Source organism: Saccostrea cucullata, unplaced genomic scaffold (assembly GCF_032062105.1).
Source record: "Saccostrea cucullata isolate Sc308-1 unplaced genomic scaffold, CSIRO_AGI_Scuc_v1 ctg2347, whole genome shotgun sequence".
Taxonomy (NCBI): Eukaryota; Metazoa; Mollusca; class Bivalvia; order Ostreida; family Ostreidae; genus Saccostrea; species Saccostrea cuccullata.
The window spans coordinates 22,866-41,999 of record NW_026935836.1 but is presented as its reverse complement, the minus strand read 5'-3'; the positions used below and the strand labels follow the sequence as shown (position 1 = coordinate 41,999).

Genomic DNA, 19,134 nt, shown 5'->3' with positions numbered 1-19,134 from the left:
TAATATTACCATTGTTTACCTTGTCTTTCGTTTTTTTCATATCTTCAAGAGCTTTTGACACGATATCACAGGTTGTTTCATTTTCCTTTAATTTTTCACGTGCATGTTCCAGTTTTGAAGAAATTGCAATTTTACATCTCTTTGTAAACTTCCTGATGAATCTGAAATTTTCATGTTTGACAAAAGAATTATTTGTAAATGCTCATACAAGAAATACAACGTTTCCTGTAATGGGTATTACCTGATGTTTTGAGAAAAACATCACTGAATACCAGAGCTCTGTCATTGATGTATCAAGCGTTTTCATTAATTAGTAAATGCCATTGCACCATTCTGATTAGTGTACATCTTTTCATTTAACTTTAAACACATTTTTCTCAATTAAAGGATGACTTAGAAGACCAAGAATTTTATTATTGAATATTTAAGAAAATTCACGTTATTAGTTGTAGATTTAGAATTACTTACTCAAGATGCTCTTTAACTCTTTTACTTTCATTTCTTTCCATCATTTCTTTCAAGACGGATTTGAACTTTTCCAGTTCATCTTTGTACATTTTATTTTGGGTAACCTGTTGATGAAATTCTGGTATTTAGATTTCACATTGTTTTTTTTACATAAATATGAAGCCATTAATAGTGCAAGCATAGTTAAGGTTTCTTTCTTTTCTGTTCCGTTGTTTTCAAGAATTCTTTTTAAGATATTCCATAAATTCTAACGTATTTTATTTTCAATTAAAATAATTTGAAAATAGAAAAGTCAAAAATACAAGACATATTAAACACAGATAAAAAGAGATTCAGATGTTATACACTCTTTAAAAAGATCATTGAAATGTTGACTAACATGATCTTAACTGAAACTTCCTTATAATTATAAATGGTATATTTTACCCTTCCTGCTGCAAATTTAAAAATATTTCTGTCATCAACGTCTTTCCAGATCTCATGTGTTTTTCTTTTCATCTGATCAAAAAGGTCATTTTCCCATCTATTGGGGATCAGCGTGTCCCATTTATTAAGTAAAAAAATTGCATTTTGGGGTTCAAAACAGGGCATCTGGAACATTGATTCCCTCATCTCAGCCAAAAACCCACGAAGCTGAAAAAGAATAATATGCAATGAAAATAAGTTTATATTATTTTAATTCTCTTTATAATATGCAGCACATGTAAGTATACAAAAATTAAAAAAGGCCCATTTTGTACGGGAAATGTTAATAATGACATCATTTACATTTACACATTCTGTAAAATACCCCCAAGATAACGTTGTTGTTTTTGAAACCATGCAAGAAGGATATGGAGATAACGGAAAGTATTCAATCTGAACTTCCATAAAACAAAATAAAATAGGAACATATCAAACACAAGCCTCCGAAACATCAGAGGTGAAGTCAAGTGCCGTGGAGTAATGAGCATTCCCTGCTGACCGTTCACATCTGCCATGGGCTACTTGCCATTATCGGGAAATAACGGTAAAATCCGACGTCAATTCATTGTATAAATAATGGGTTAACAATTAGCATGAAAAATGTCAGTCAGCATTTGACTCAATGATAAATTGTATTGTTGACAAGGTCATTGTATCGACCAAAGAACTTACGAAAATGATGACTTTAAACGATACTGCTGAAATTCTTGTTTCATTAACTTGCTTGTCAATTAATTACCTCACTTTAAAAATTGTTCATACGTAGAGCATGATCTTGCGTATCGAATCAACTGAGATATATATTCTCCGTATGCAGGTGATGCAGGCATATTGCTGCATAAGTTAGGGAAGTTGACGATAGAAAAGTTAAATTCATCACGTTTATCATATAACTTGGTTGTAAAGTACCATTAACTTTTTTTTCAAGTATGGTTTTAAGATTACCGTAACGTCTTTTTCAAGTAAAATATCCAAAGTATGAAACAGATGTGTCAGATTCTGTGGTATCTTTTGTCTCAAGTTCACTAAGATATATCGTATCGACGTAGTAACGGGAATTACCAATTGTTAATTGACATTACGTCGTCGATATATCTAAATGTCGAGTTGAAGGCCAACGCAAGTGTTTTCTTCTTTTCACGCACAAGATTTTGCACAATTTCTGCTTCATTTGAATATAAAAATAAGTCTACTAACAACGGACCGCAATTGGTACCCATGGGAATTCCAATAGACTGTTGGAATACCTGGTCTCCAAAACATATAGATATTGTCAATCAAAAACCCAATCATCTCTTTAATGTCAATTTCAGAGTAATTGTATCATGTGCAATCATGATGTGTTTTAACCAAATAATTTTTTAAATGACCAATGACGAAGAAAGCAAATTTACGAGTTCCACTTTATTGAAAAAGCAGTTGTCATTGATATCAAAAAGCATTGACTTAAATTTATCTTGAGGGATGGTTGTGTATAAAGTTGAAAAGTCGTAAGTTTTTAAGCTTTTGATTTTGATAATATCTTGCGATTTTAATGTGTCCAAAAGTTCTTTGGAAGTTTTGAGTATCCGTATCTGATTCACATCACTTCTTAAATATATACTGACACGCAAAAGAAACGCAATAAGCTGTAATCTACAAATGTTTGAATTTTTTATCTAATGATTTTCAAAAAAAAAAATACAGTAAGGCACAACTCACTTTTCGGAACATCAGAAATTTGATAAAAATGTTAAATGTTTATCTTTTAATGTAAGGAAGTAACATATGACTGTTAAAACACCCCTCCCACCCATTCAATTACAACGTGCAAGACTGCTCTAAACAACAATGGCAGCTTAATTTCTACAAAATAATAGGATAAAGAATATCGAGATCTGAGTAAAGGAATAATTCTTTGCCATTTGTAAATGTCTGTTTTTTCAGATGATTACGCCGAATTTTCTCTAACTTAGCGCATAATTGTAACCCTTGGACTTCCGGTCTAAGGTCTATCATTTATGAATATAATACGTAAAACCCGTTGAGGCGTAATGTAGTGTATTTTTGCATCATCATCACTCTTTCATCTTTACTATGAGATTTTCCAGCTCGAGCAATGGAAATGCAAACTGAAGACATTTTCAAGAAGCCTAAGCATCGTTACGGGAAACGAAAAGAGATTTTATTTTTTTGAAATATTGCTGCATTAATTAAAATAAACAGTTATATCCCTTAAATCTCCATAATATTGCCAAATGTTCTGTTAAACATAAAATTTTTGATTTCTGTTTAGCAGACTCAAACTTGACTTCCGGTTAAGGTATAAAAATCGGTCAACCGTTAAATTACCGATATTTACCAAATTAAAGCTATATATAATTTTAAGATACAAAATTCTTCACTTTACATAATTATTTCCCCGTAAAGTAGGGTGTTGCGTTTCTTTTGCATTTCAGTTAATATTGTTGCACAGTACTCTTGAAATTTTTTTTCCTTCTCTGCTGTTAATATCTGAGTGAGGGGTGACGAAAGAGGCTTGGTTGAACATTTACTGTAACCCGCAATGTATGTTTCTTTTTAAAGATTTTTATGAAGTTTCGGAATCCAATATATATAATGGGTAGTTCAAAATCATTTGCTCTGTAGAATATGAAAATGAGAATCAAATTACTTTAATATTTACTTTGAGATGGTGTTTTGTCGCACGTCGGTGTGACATTTTTACTAAAGTATGACGAACTTTATGTTCATTTAGATGCAGATCAGTAAATGTTTTTTCTACAATAATAGAAATGTTTTTTCTATAATTGAAACATTAATTAAAATTGAAATATTACTTTCAAATATGAAGGCAACAATAACAAAAATCAATGTTTTATTATGGTTTCACTGAGTACAAAAATAGGTCTGCTATTAACGGAGTGCAAATGGTACTCATTGGAATTCCAGATTGTTTAAAAATGAATAAAAATAAAAGAAAAAAAAATGTACGCTGTCGTTTTGAAATCCTCCAGCATTTCCAATATTTATGATGAAAATCAATGCCACCGAGTTGGGTAGATATTCCATCATCATTTTAACAACTTCATCCTGTTTTTTATTACCAACTCCTGGTGTATCGAGAAGTATAATATTTCTCTTTCCCTGAAAGGTCAAATAGAGATGGGTATATGTATCACTTATAATAAATAAAATACGATATTTATGATAGACTGACATATTCAAAATTATGAAACAGAGTATTTAAGACGGGTCCTAATTTTACTGGTGACTTTATGCATTTCCGTGATGTTGTAATCCAACTTTTCGGATACATGTAACCACACTGTGGTTTTCATAATCCGCATCACCACTTTCTGAAACTTATTACGTAGTGCGCAGGATCATGACGTTATTTTATTGTACATCATAAAGTTCACTGACATAACGTTTTGTTTGAGATAGAATACTTTCCTGGTTTCTGACTAGATGGAATATCCGAAGTATATTTGCATTTTATGTCGTATATATATAATTAAATGTAAGAAGTGATAGATAAAATCATATTTTTTTCATCACAGCTGTACAGCTTTTAAACAAAATGAGCTGCTGTTTTGACGTCGGAATAATTAATTATAAAACTGTAATCAAATATTTGAAGGACAAAAAAAGAATACTTCAGTTTTTAACTTCATTGATATATTTGTTCTTGCGCATGTACAAAAGACGGTGCCCGGTGTGTCAATAAAATATATGTAGCGTACCATGATATTGTTCTCTACAAAACTCATATGATAGGCTGTGTGATTTCAAACTAAAAGAATGACTGCACTTAAGGACGTTATTTGGAACCTTTTCGGCATACCCATTTGAAGCTTAACATTACAATAAATCGCTGAATTAATCTATGATTAATGTGCAAGCATATGCTTTTGACATTTATTTTTTATAATTTTTCGTCATACATATTTCAATAATTACATACAACGCTATTGAAAAGAACATGTTTAACCCATAAATTCCGGAAAATTGAACTGGACCGCTTTAGATTTTAAGGTCGCAGCAAAGGGGCGGAGACATTTAAATCGCATGGAAATGGATCATAAGCGCATGGTTTTCCGTATTTGATTTATATTATATATATTAAAAAAAAGACCGAGAAGAGGGTTTTGTGTTCATTTTGTACAAAAAATAAATGATTTATAGCCATGCATATAATTTCATTAATTTGTATCCACGTAAGTAAGTAGAGTAAGTAAGTAAAGAGCGGAATATTAAGTGAAAAAAACAAATAGTTCATAAAAACACAATTGTGATAAATATATGTATGCATTTTGTACGCTTAGGTTGGTAGTGTCTGTTTTGAGAATTATTGGTAGATGAAAATGACACTGAAATACATTTTATTTTTCTGAACATAATGGGCTGTCTTCGCATAAATGAAAAATAATTTGCAACCTGTCTATAGGATAATCTGAAATAAGTACATACAGTAAATCCATATATGACCTAGCCATTTATTGGCAGAGTTAATTTTCAAAAAAAGTTTTGATCGGTATTCAGAGTACAAAGGACAATGCATTAAAAAAATGAATTGCGGCTTCTACATTATCAAGCACTGCATAATTTTCTCTATCTAAAGTTCTTATAAAATTGGAATGCTTAAAATTTCACTGCTCATGTATTATTTGCTGTCAAGCAGCGAATTAACTAAATCTTAAAATTATTAAGTGTTCGTACCTACAGTGTATTTAAAAAAAATGACATTTTCACTTTATCTTAATCGTATTGAATAATAATTGTGGACTTATTAGTAACGTAAAAATAAAATAAAAAAATAGTTTTTTTTTTAATGATGACTGTGGGCTTCTACCCTGACCTAAAACTGGTCGGGCTCCCGTTTTCAAATTTCTGGATCCGCCACTGCTATATGTACAGCATGTAATCAGCAAAATAATACCCTTTTCCTTTAAAATACCCCGAACAAAACACTATAGTGAAAGAAATCAACGTAAACTTTAAAACGCTAATAAAATGTACGCAAGGATCTTCAATATTTTGAAGATGGAAGTACATGTAGATATGAAAAGAATTTTCCAACGACTGACACAATGAAAGCGTGTCGAACACTTGAATGTCACGTGAGAAAAGTGATTATAATATCAAAGGGGTCACATGGGCTGAAACTCGTAACCTGCTAATTTAGTAGCTATCTCGAGCGAAGTTTGGGTACATTCTTTTTAAAAATTAGATATGAGCCGCAACTTGACCAACATTGTCCTTCGGATATGTATAAATTTTAGTTAAAATACACATTCTGTGCAAATGAGAAAAATGGTCAAGTTGCGGCTCGATGTAAACAATGTCGTTGAAAACTGGTATGCATATGAATAACAATAGAAATGAGACAAAACTGTTAGACCCTTGTTTCAAAAGCTAGTGTCGCTCGGCATTATTTAATACTTTCATATAATATAATAAACCAAAACCTGCTCTTAATATATTGTTTAATACCTATAAAACATAAATTTAATGAATTTTGGAATTTTATTTTGCGCAAATCATTGGGATCCAACCCTCATAGCTTAAGTGCAGTCATTCTTTTGTCTAAAATTAAAGGCACATATTGATGATTCATGGCTTTAGCTCTTTCCCGAAAAAAAATATTTATATGCTTCCTAAACATGCCTGCGTGTGTGAATTTTTGTATCATTAAAAGGTGTGACTGCAACGTCTAATAGTATACTATTGTATATCATTTACCATCAATTATGTATTGCTTGTTTCATTTAGCGTCGGTGTCACTCTGCATTTGTGAAGCTTAATGATATAATTATATCTTTAAGCGGCAATTTAGGATTAGCTTTTGAGAATGTCAACTATTATTGCAATAATTTATGGCATTAACTCTTTACAACTTATTGCATTGTTTTGCAACAAACACCGAATCCTCGCGTCATAGATATATTACGTGACCATTTCTCCGCAAGCACTTTACAGCGGGGTACAAGTTTCTCTTAAGTTCAACGTAAATAATATTATGCCGTAATATTTTAATTAGAAAATAATTTTTCATATTTTTTGAGATTTAAGCGAGTATAAAATAGTTGGAATTTGGCAATAAATTGAAGATAAAACTTTTTATAGTGCGTGAAAATGCGTGATTGCGGGGAAACGGTAAATGCGTGATTTTGCGTTAGAAATAGGAAATGGTATATGCGTTAAAATGCGTTACTGCGGGGAAGGGGGTTAAGCCTTTCAACTGGAACACTAGATAATATTTGTATTATTAAATCATTTAGAGACCTTTTATCTTTAGAGGTTTCTATATACTAGGGTAACTTCTACCGGATTAGTCGATGCTGTTATTGGCTTCTAGTTTCAGCCTAGTTTGAGTTGCGATATATTGTACAACGAATTAATTCCGTTGTGTAGATAAAATACCTGTTGAATTGGAACAGGATGACAAATGTTTATGGATCTCACTTTGGGATCATCTGTTCTAACAAGGTCTCTCAGACTGGATATCATATTTGATTTCTCATGAGATTGAAACTTTCTCTCCTCTATTGTTTTGTTTTCATGATTCTTTGTTAATATTACCATTGGATCACAATTCAGAATTTTACACAGCCTTGAAGTTGTTGCTGTGATGTCTACGGGTAGAACATCCTCCTCTTCATTAATCAACAAGTTAATGACAGTTGATTTCCCAGCACCGGTTTCACCTTTGTATTACAAGGAGGAAAAAAATAAATCATATTTATATATTTAATTATGAATGTAAACAATGAAAAACAAAAACGTTATTCCATGTTGATCAATAACTACCAGTAAGATATTACCAGCAAAAATTATTGCATGGTCTTCCGTCAAATCTCTGTTTCTTGTCTTCAATTGATTGTCAATGTCAATCATTTTGAACGCTTCGTTTTGTACATGTGATTTAAATATTGGGTGGCTGGCGAATTCTTGCATTGTTGTATATAACCCCAATACACTTTCCTGAAGAAGGCCATAGTCACAAGTATCCCTGTTGCGTAACAAAATTCATAATTATTTCAAGTGTATAATGCACACAATTAATATTATTTGGAACATATGAAAATTATTTAAATATTTTAGAGAAACACTAGAAAACGTAAATAGTTAAATGTATCACATTTGTACAGGCAACGTGATAATACTCTTGTGATGTATTGTGATCACGAAAAAAAAAGGACCGGTGTTTATCCTTTTTGTTTTTATGAAGAAAAATAATTTCTTATTTATTTTAGCAATACACTGGAGGAAATGCCATCAATTAAGGGATGTGGAGATCCCCAGATGTTGAAAATATAATTAATTAGGAGATAGAAACCCAACTTGAATCAGGAATGGAAATTCAAAACAAGAAATTAATGAGCACGAAATCAGGAAACGTAATCTACTCTACAATTTTCCCGACGTGTATAGAATTTTATCTTGCATGGGCATACAAAAATAAATGCCTGCAATGGGTTCGTATAGATAAACAACAAATTGAAGACACTTGTGTGTGTTATATACAAACAACAAAAATGTTATGAATGATTGAAACTTTAACGTAAATTTGAGTTTGATAAATGACTCCGGGCTATTTTGGATTATTTGGTATTCAAAGGTGAAATAGATAGGAAGAATAAGTGACTGCAGTGTTAAATTGAACATAATGCTCAAAACTGATCGATATAAATTCAATTTTATTAAGTTTTCATCATAGTTTCCCCTACATATCCATGTGACCTCTAAATTAATTTTATCTGTAATGATTAAGCATTAGACTGATATTCAAGACATATCCATTTCAGAAGATACGTGAAGTCACTACTGCAATTGATATCATGTAATTCTTGATCAGAGAGTTCTTTCTTTTTGACAGAATCATATTTCGATTCCGACATCATGCGCTCTTCGAAAGAAAATCTGAAAAATTAGAAGTCAAGACTAATGAAACTATAAATACATTTTGAAAATAAAAGTAGCAACGACACTAAAGATAAAATTGAATTGGTAAATTGTTGGTCGATCGATCTGTCTTTCTGTCCTCCATCAGTTCCCCTTGATTTTCTTCACGGATGCTGCACAATTTGAAATGATTGATTGCTTTATTGTATATTGTTTGACGTCCCTCTTGAGAATATACCACTTATATGGAGATGTCACCGTATGCTGGTGAAGGGCTTCAAATTTAGACCTATACTCGGCACTCAGGGCGATTGAGCAGTGAGGCTTCTTTATCGTGCCAGCGCCTGCCGTCACACGCGACCTACGTTTTTAAGGTCATACCCGAAAGACCCATGACTTTCACTTCTAGTGCCGAGCGCTTGGCGAACGAACAGTCACTACCTTTGTTTACGTCTTTGGTATGACGCGGCGCCGCGAACGAAAATCGAACCCGGGCCTCCCGATCACGAAGCGAAAGCTCTACCACTAGGCTACCGTGACCGGTCAATTTGAAATGAAATTTTGCATAGAAATTTCACATAAATATAAGCTTTCTTTAAGGTTCGCCTGAGCCATTTAGGACAAAAATATGCCCCTTGAACTTTCAAAAATTCCAATTATTTGCAGTTTACATACATTTCCAACGCAGAGGTTGAAATCACAAGATTTTACCAAAATCAACAGCTTAAAAGCTTACGACTTTTCAACTTTATATACAAATATTCCCCTCTTCGTGCTTTTTGATCTCATTTACAGCTGCTTTTTTAATAAAAACGAACTCGTAAATTTATTTACCTTGTCATTGGTCATTTGAAAAATTATTTTGTTAAAACACATTCTGATTACACACACAAATACTCTGAAGTTGATATCAAAGAGAGTTTCTGATTGACAATATCTATGTGGTTTTTGGAGACCAGGAATTCCAAAAATCAATTTGAATGCCCATGGGTACCAATTGCACTCCGTTATTAGCGGACCTATTTTTATATTCATATGAAGAAGAATTTGTGGAAAATTTTATGCGTGAAAAGAAGAAAAGACTTGTTGTGGTCTTCAACTCGACATTTACATATATCGACGACGTATTGTCAATTAACAATCATTAAGATAATTTTCATTCCTGCGTCGTTACGATATATACTTGTGAGCTTGAGATAAATGATACCACAGAGTCTGACACATATGTTTCATATTTGGATATTTTACTTGACAAAGACGTTAATGGTAATCTAACAACCAAGCTATATGATAAACGTGAGGACTTTAACTTTTCTATTGTCAACTGCTTTCTTACTTATGCAGAAATATACTTTCATAACCTGCATACGGAGTGTATATGTCTCAGTTGATTTGATACACAAGAGCTTGCTCTATGTATGAACAATCTTAAAACGAGGTAAATTATTGACAAGCAAGTTGATGAAACAAGAATACCAGCTGTCTCGTTTAAAGTCATCATTTTGTAAGTTCTATGGTCGATACAATGATCTTGTCAGCAAATACAATTTATCATTGAGTCAAATGCTGACTGACGTTTTTCTTTTTACGTTATTTCCTGATCATGACAAGGAGCACACGGCGTATGTGACCAGTCAGCAGAGAATTCTTACTCCTCCATGGCTTCTGATCCTACCTCTGATATTTCGGAGGTCCGTATTTGCTCTACTCTTATCAAGTATTGTTTTGTGGACTTTGAGATTGAGTGCTGTTCGTTATCTCCATTTCCTTCACATATTAAAATGAAATTTGGCATATATCTAGCCCTGTACTTTAAAATATGAATTTTTCTTCCATGTTGTGTGACTATATAGTTCAAGAAGGAGCATGTTGTTCACTCATGAATTGAAGGTAATCTTAATTCAACATTAAGCATCCTTTATTAAAGATGTAAATCATCAGCCTGGTAGAATTGATTTAGATTTTTGATTGTATATTGCTTAAAGTCCATCTCGAGAATGTTCCACTCCTATGGAAACATCACCACTTGCCGGTGGAGAGCTGCGATAGGGGGAGTTTCGATAAGGCTGTTTTACGGCCTCTCGAGAAATGTTATGAAATTGTGATATGTTGTAGGGAAATGTCTTGGCTTTCTAAAGATATGAAAATAATTTATACGCACATTTTCTGGTTACATGATGATTAAAAGTTTAAGTATACCCCCTTCCCTTCATTTTAGGAGTAGGCATTTTAAAACGGGATACCTGAGTTTTTTTTTCAACGTCGAATCATAAATGAAATGTGATAATGTAAATAAAGACATCAAATAACCAATTTCAATATTTATTTTTACAGAAAATTAATAACATTTATTTATGTGAATGTTTATTAAGATGCAAAATTTTTCTAGAGTTTTAATTGATTAACTTTTGATTAAAAAAGAATGAATTTTACTTATAAAACATATATATACAGTATAGGCAGAAACTTTTACAAGAGGAAGTTACTGAGAGTTTATATTTGAACATAATAATCAATTTATTACATTTGTTTCCGTACGTAGGGAAGCAAATGTAAAAATAAATAGACAAGAGATAGATAAACTGTGACTCTAATTTAAGGTGTTTAGAACTGTTTGCAATACATTTTCATCAACTAAAGTTATAGCGCAAAATTTATTGTGATTTATACAGTAATATTAATAAATTTAATTTTAAACCATGCCTTGAAAAAAAAAATGGATTTCGGTACGATTAAAGAAATGCAAGTATATATCTATATAATTTAAAAAGTATCTTCAAAAGAATCACATTGCAATGTTCATTGTATTTTAATATATCAATAATATTAAACACAGTCAATATATTTTATCAAGATAGCAATTATTAGTCCCCTACCGGTGAAACCAGAGGGGACTACAAGTATAGTTTCCTTATCGTCTGTGCATATGTCTAGCGACACACATTTGGTTCTATATTGGGTACATCAAGTCCAAGTCCTATTGGATACTGCTTATTGGATACAAAAATGTGTACACACGAGAGAGCGTTATTTGGGTAGTTACTGTTCAAATCTTATTGGATATTAATCCTCGTGTCCGTATTTTATTGAGTTTTTTCTTATTGTTTTTTATTCATTTCAAATTTATTATATATTTAATATTTGCTGGTAAATTAAGACAAGATTGAAAACCTTTGGTTTTGAACCCATATTTTTGTCAATTTCTGTGATATAGCTCTTTTATTGTAACACCTAACTAATTTGTTCTTAGCAATAAGGATATACACCTGAATATTTCAAAATATGTAATATTAAAATATATGAATACCTAAGTGCAAAAAAACTGAATTGTGAAAAGACAACTCAACACATCTCAGACTCTGTTCACCCTTTCTTGAATAACAAAATTAAGTATTTAAGGAGAAACCTTTTTGAGCTATGACCAATTAATAATAAGCAATTGGCCATACATGTTGGACAGAATGAAGGTATCCAACAGGCATGGACAGGTGGCCAATACCTGTTGGGTTGTATTTTGACGAAGGGATTAAACTACCCAAGAACAATTGAACATGTGTACATTGTCCAATTCTATTTGGGTTTCTTGAATCTCCTCATCAAAATACAACCCAACAGGTAATGGACACCTGTCCAACTCCTCTTGGATATCTACATCCCACACAACAGGTAATGGACACTTGTCCAATTCTTCTTGGGTTTCTTGAATTGTTTCATTGGAATACCACCCATGAGGTAATGGACATCAGTCCAACTCCTCTTGGATATCTACATCCCACACAACAGGCCATGGACACTTGTTCAATTCTTGGGTTTCTTGAATTGCATCATCAAAATACAACCCAACAGGTAATGGACACCTGTCCAACTCCTCTTGGATATCTACATCCCACCCAACAGGTAATGGACACTTGTCCAATTCTTCTTGGGTTTCTTGAATTGTTTCATTAGAATACCACCCAACAGGTAATGGACATCTGTCCAACTCCTCTTGGATATCTACATCCAACCCAACAGGCAATGGACACTTGTCTAATTCTTGGGTTTCTTGAATTGCATCATCAAAATACAACCCAATAGGTAATGGACACCTGTCCAACTCCTCTTGGATATCTACATCCCACCCATCAGGAAATGGACACTTGTCCAATTCTTCTTGGGTTACTTGAATTGTTTCATCAGAATACCACCCAACAGGTAATGGACACCTGTCACTCCTCTTGGATATCTACATCTCCCCCAACAGGTAATGGACACTTGTCTAATTCTTGGGTTTCTTGAGAATCCCCTCATCAGAATACTACCCAACATGTAATGGACACCTGTCCAATTCCTCTTGGATATCTTCATCCCTTCAATAGTATATAAACTAAAAGGTATTGGACATTCTTCTTGGGTTACTCAATTTTTTTTAATAAGAAAGAAAACCCAATAGGTATCGTACATTGGTTCAACTCTTCTTGGATATTACATCCCAACATTAGAATAAAACCCAACAGGTGATGTTCACTGTCCAATTCTTCTTGGGTTACTTATACCCTTCATTAAAATTGTCAAATTTGTCTTGGATATTTATACTCTTGCATTAGATTGCAAACCCGGTAAGTAGGACATTTACTTTCCCTAGTTGAATTCAAATTTATCTGCATAAGCATACATAAGTCCAAAACATATTTAATACTTTAATTCTAACATTCCACATCTCATTCAGTGTACACTTTACAAATGATAGGAAATATATAAGCATTTTGTGCCTAAACTATTTGATTTTAAAGAATTTTATAACCATGTTTGCAAAATTTATATTTAAATATTGGAACTTGGACCAAGTCATTACAGGTAGAGCAAGATGCTGAAAACGATATTGATAAATAGATCACACCCTTGATAGAATATTTGCCTTCAGTTGCTAAGATTGTGTTGTATTATATGGAAAATTTCTATAATCCTGTTTATTACCGATACATGTACAATGCATATTTTCCCTGTAATAATAAAAATACTTCTGAGATGTAAAAGAATGAATTAAATAGTCACCGATGTTAAAAGATATTACATGATCTCATTAATCTGGTTTGGAAGTCACAAACTTAGTTTTGAAGCCTATAAAACAGTGTCGCACCAGAAAACTCAGTTACAAGTACAATGAATGAAATCGTTGTATCAAAACTTTAAAATAATTGATGCACTATGTCCAAATCTTTTCGACAAATCGGGATAAATAATAATATAGATATGAATAAAGATATGAAATCAAATAATCACTGTTATGTCTTGGAGCTAGAGAAAAGTCATTACATGCCCAAATTTTACATGTAAGACTTTGATCCTATATTTCAATAAATTCAAAATGGTTTTATTTTTGTTTCTGTTCAATACTTTCTTCTTCAGGGTCTCTCATGGCCTATACTGTATGATACCTCCATCATGTCCATTGACCCTGCTCTTTTATATTGCCATATGTTTATCCAGTAGCAGTGGTTATGCTCAGGCAATCTTTGAAATATTCCCCATTTCATGCATCTCCTTCTGTTCTGCCTCTGTCCATTTTATTCATTCTGCAATTAGATAAAGTCATTTCTTTGGCATCTTTGCCGTATACTAGTAAAACATGTTTTTCTTACAGCAAGATCACCCTTTATGTTGATCAAACCCAACCAAGAAGGAGAAGTATATTTCGGTGGCAAACCCAACCAAGAAGGAGAAGTATATTTCGTATTCAGAAATATGTATTTATAAATAAAATGGAAGAAAAACTAAATTCTGTCAACTCTTTTTTTCTTCTATGTCTAACTGCATCTTCATCCTACCCCCCCATCCGCCATAATTTTATCAAAATGGAATCATCATTCAACACAAAAAACGATGTTGCATATTAATTAGACAGTATGTTAGTTTCTGATTGTTAAGAAGGAGATTTTAAAAAGATTTTACACCTATTCCTTGCAAATTTTAGACTTCTAATGTAACACTATCAGTACATTAGGGGTACATAATCTTCAAAAACATCTCTACACTTAACAATAAAGCTTTCTCATTAGTATTGTTTTTAGCACAATGGTTCTGCTAAAGAGGATTTAAAATTGACGCAAACCTTACTAACTGCTTTGAAATTATATTGACAGGGACAGAGACACACTTGACAATCCATTCCCCCTTCCTGGGGTATGCTTTGCACAAAATTTAATCAAAATTGACTAAGCTGGATAGAAGTTGAAAATATGAAAAATTACAGTCAAACAGATTATGAATAACTTTCAGCACATCAGACATGAAGTAGTGATCCTTAAATAAAATACACCTACAAGATGAAGCTGTTTTATTCCTTTGAAGTGATATCTAGTATTGTTTCTTTTCCTGTATGCCACCTCTATCAGAACAAAATGTTATACATGTATTAACATAACCTATGACCGTATTGTACCCCAGTATTTACTTTACAATTAATTAAGTTCTGGAACCAACCCTCAGATGCCCTTAAAACAAATGATTCAAAACTGGCAAAGGTAAAGGGCATCTGAAGAATTTAAAATAAAATGATAGTACAAACAAGCAAACAGTGTGCATGAAAATGTTGGCAAACACTAGAAAAAATACTAAGGTACTTTCTCAAACTTAATATGAATACTAAAGAGGTTTTATGTAGCTGTATTGCACATACCAAAAGCTTTCCTGCAGTTAAAGGATGGTTGCCTAGTAGTTATGTAGTATGTACAAGTTTTTCTCTTTATCTCTTCTAATTAAGAAGCGAAAATGTCTCTAAAAATCTTATGGTTGGCATGAAGTATTCTTGTTCATTTTACTAATTACTTACAATTCTCCTATTTCTGAGGGTCATCTTCTGATGAGTGTGTTCTCTGCAATGTTCACAATTGAAGTTCCTGTTTGACCTGTTACATATTGAAAATCCTCAATGAACATAATTATGGTTTTAATTTCCATTGCAATTATTGATTACTTTTATAAAAAAAATTCTAAACCAATTTATTGTACATGTAACATAATACTTAGGATTATATTTATGTAATATCAATGGAAAAAAAAGGTATCATTATCTCCAGTTATCCTAAAATCACAAGTAAGTATTAATCATATAAATTCACATGCGTAAACCCATTAGCTTTTTGTGCTATTAAAATCATAGTCATCGCTGTTCAATAAAGGAAATCAAGTACTAATCCACAGCTATGTGGCAATATAAGTAACCGGTACTATCCCCGAGTAAAAAGTGACAAGCCCAAATATAGAGGCAAAAATTAAAAAGTAACATTGAAAAAAAGTTCATCGTGCAAAAAAGTCAGGGTATTAACTACAGATGATTCTTTTTAAAATTAAAGTTTAATTTAATTTTCGCTAGTAAAATTTAATCATATATAAATTAATGATTTAAAAAAATGAAAAAAAGATTCTAAATATTCCTTTTCTGACCATTCACTAGTTCGTCTAATTAAAACGAAGCAAAATCATTTTGTTTTCATCTTGTATCATTTAAAGCCATATATGGTGTATGTACAATGAAAATTATTAGACTAAAATTATAAGAACTTATTATTTGTATCATTACTTTATATAAACATGATTAAGATAGAATTTTTCCGTAAATTACAAAATCTAAGTCAATTGCATCATAAAGATAACTAAATTTAATTTGGATTCTCGGAATTTTCTCCGACTTGGAAGAAAATACAAAAGATTTAAATAACACATTACAGAGAAGATAACATCGTATTATTAGATAAAACGAGGTGTTCTCCGTGCTCCGAAATGTATGAAAAGCTTTAATTTAAATGTATTAACTATATTTCTTAACTTAATTATGTATTTTTCAAAAATATATTTTTTGATCAGTTACGCCATATATGGCTTTAAAAAAAAGCACAACATAATTACATGACACTTATCATTGAGCTGATTGAGTGAATGTATATAATTTAATAATGAGATATCTGTGAGGTATACATGTACATGCAAATATTGCTATATTAAACAAAGGAAAGGGGGGAATTCAAATTATAAAATAAAAGATTGTTTTTAAGTAAATCAGTCTTGTAGTAATGCATAATGGATGCAGTTGTAGAGATTTATGAATAATATGAGCATGCTGTCTGGAATATTTCCATATTAGGGAATTTAATAGCAAAAAAGAGTGAAAATACCGGTGGTGCTTTTCATGAATTACATGTGTATTTTAAAATTCCTAATAGCCCAAGGGGATTCCTCAGTGCAGAAGACCACTTACTCCAATCCTCAAAATTGGAAGCCCCGGGTGTAGCGCGATGCTAATTAAACACCCATCATTTGAAATAGTTATAGTAGCCCTATATCAATTTCAGTATTGTTTTAAATTGATTAAAACATATGAGAAAAACAATAATTTAAAAAAAATCAAAATAAAGCAGACACTCAAAATCAAAGACAGAAAGAAGCACTGTTTTGACTGACAGTTTTTCAATAATACAATGAATCTCTTAAGTTGCATATCAGATGAGATAAACTCACATACAATTATTTAGTTGTTGTCAATTATCCCATTTATCACCATCTCAGCTCACTTTGCGATTGTAATACTGTCTACATGAACCGATAATTTACAGCTGATTTATGAACACACGATTGTTAAAATTTTCATTTCCCTTTCCAATATACATTGTCAGAACATACTTAGTTGGTTATGATATAAAAATTAAATAATAAACACTTTCGATTTATTAAAGATTATCTAACAATATACGATCATTTACTAAATACTTCTCGCCCTCCAGAGTTAAAGAGACAGAGAAAATTCAAAATACAAACAAGTGCAACTTAGGATTAATTGTTCCGATATATCTATTTTAATTTTGTGCACAATTGTTTTCAAAATTACATTAAAATCTAGTTTCCTTAAACAAGAAGCCAGCGATAAATATTAATCGAATAAACTTACCTTTTCTCTTTTCAATCAGAAAATCTTGTTGACATTAAGTGTTTCTTAGTCGCCATATTTTTTCCATGAAAACAAACGTTGTTATGATCAGGATCAACGGAAGTTGATTTTCGGAACTCTCGAGAATTTAGAGTTCGGAATGTAAAACTGAAACAAAAAAACACGGTGCGTCCGTAAAAGCAACTTTTTTAGACACTTTTTTGGACAAATCGTCGTGTCAAAGTTTTGTTGGTTACTAACCTTCAAATACCCAATTAGGGTGTTTTAAGCATATTCAGCGACACTTCTTATTGGGTATACCCAATAAGCAAAAAGTACCCAATAAGTACAATCTTGGCAGGCAAAATACCCAATAAATGCACTCTCGTATACACGGACGTGTCCGTCCCTCTGTCCTTCAGTTTGTCCCATTTGGTTTCGTACTTTTCCCTATAAACGCTTGCTTGCAGATTTTAACTTAATAAGCTTATTTTTTTTTTGTCTGAAATGTATTATTGACGGTATTATGTTTTTGTGAATGGGGGGGGGGGGGGTCCAAATTCTTTTTCGAAATGCTTGTAAATACCGGGTTATGTGCTAAGGTTTGGTTAATGAGCTAATCTTGATAATTAATAGATAATATTGTTTCAATGATTTTTTGCGGAGGTATGGAATTTACATGGTATGTTTTTTTTTTTTTTAAATTAAAACTAGGTTATGCTTGGAGGTAGAGAACTATAATTGGTAATGCAAAGCTCACTCAAATAAAGAGCCAAATGATAAAAAAAACACATAAATAGATTGAGTGTCTCCATTTCATTCTGAAAGTTAGAAGTATAGTTAACAACTTAAAGATACGCATTATGTTCTCAACAACAGAAACTAGGCAAGGACCATGATCTTAAAAATTCTTGCATCCCACTGCTCTTGCTTCACCAATTCTAGTTACATTTATTGGACTTCATTGATTAAATGCTAGTCCAGATCGCAGTTCAAAAACATTTATAAATGCCAAAGATATGTGTTAAATCCCAAATCCTGCAGAAACCTATCAATCAAAATTTAGTCTTAAAAAATTCACGTTCCCTACATAAATATCAACCACATGGAAAAACATAACAAACCTTCTCTAGCAGTTTGGATCAAGGGTTTCTATTCGATAAAAAGGCTTATATTATAAATTTGTTGAAACATGTATATGTTTGATACAGAACGTTAAAGAATGCACTTCTTAAGTTCAATCAATCAGAAAATATAAGTAAGGTCCGGTATTTGGACCATTTCTGGTAATGTGCAACACTAAATGTATCTTTACTGCATGTTTGGTCAACCTTTTACTCTAAGCATTCATCCATGAAATGTAAGTCAGACCCTGCATCTGAAACAAGTCTTGTACCGTGCATCCGAAGATG

The 19,134-nt window shown here is 32.0% G+C and overlaps 1 protein-coding gene and 1 long non-coding RNA gene across 2 annotated transcripts; both read right to left on the bottom strand.

Annotated features, from left to right (window-relative positions):
* Positions 1-464: 464 nt before the first annotated feature.
* On the bottom strand, positions 465-8,816 carry LOC134243909 (uncharacterized). Its single transcript, XM_062726153.1, has 6 exons — positions 8,731-8,816; positions 7,740-7,927; positions 7,339-7,622; positions 3,907-4,059; positions 895-1,101; positions 465-572 (listed from the first exon to the last, which is right to left on the bottom strand). Exons 1-6 carry the CDS (start codon positions 8,814-8,816, stop codon positions 465-467), a joined length of 1,026 nt encoding a protein of 341 aa, XP_062582137.1.
* A 5,452-nt stretch (positions 8,817-14,268) lies between these two features.
* Positions 14,269-17,864, bottom strand: LOC134243910 (uncharacterized). The gene is made up of 3 exons (XR_009987134.1): positions 17,744-17,864; positions 15,632-15,707; positions 14,269-14,375 (listed from the first exon to the last, which is right to left on the bottom strand). It is a non-coding gene; the product is annotated as an uncharacterized LOC134243910 (long non-coding RNA).
* Between the last annotated feature and the right edge of the window lie 1,270 nt (positions 17,865-19,134).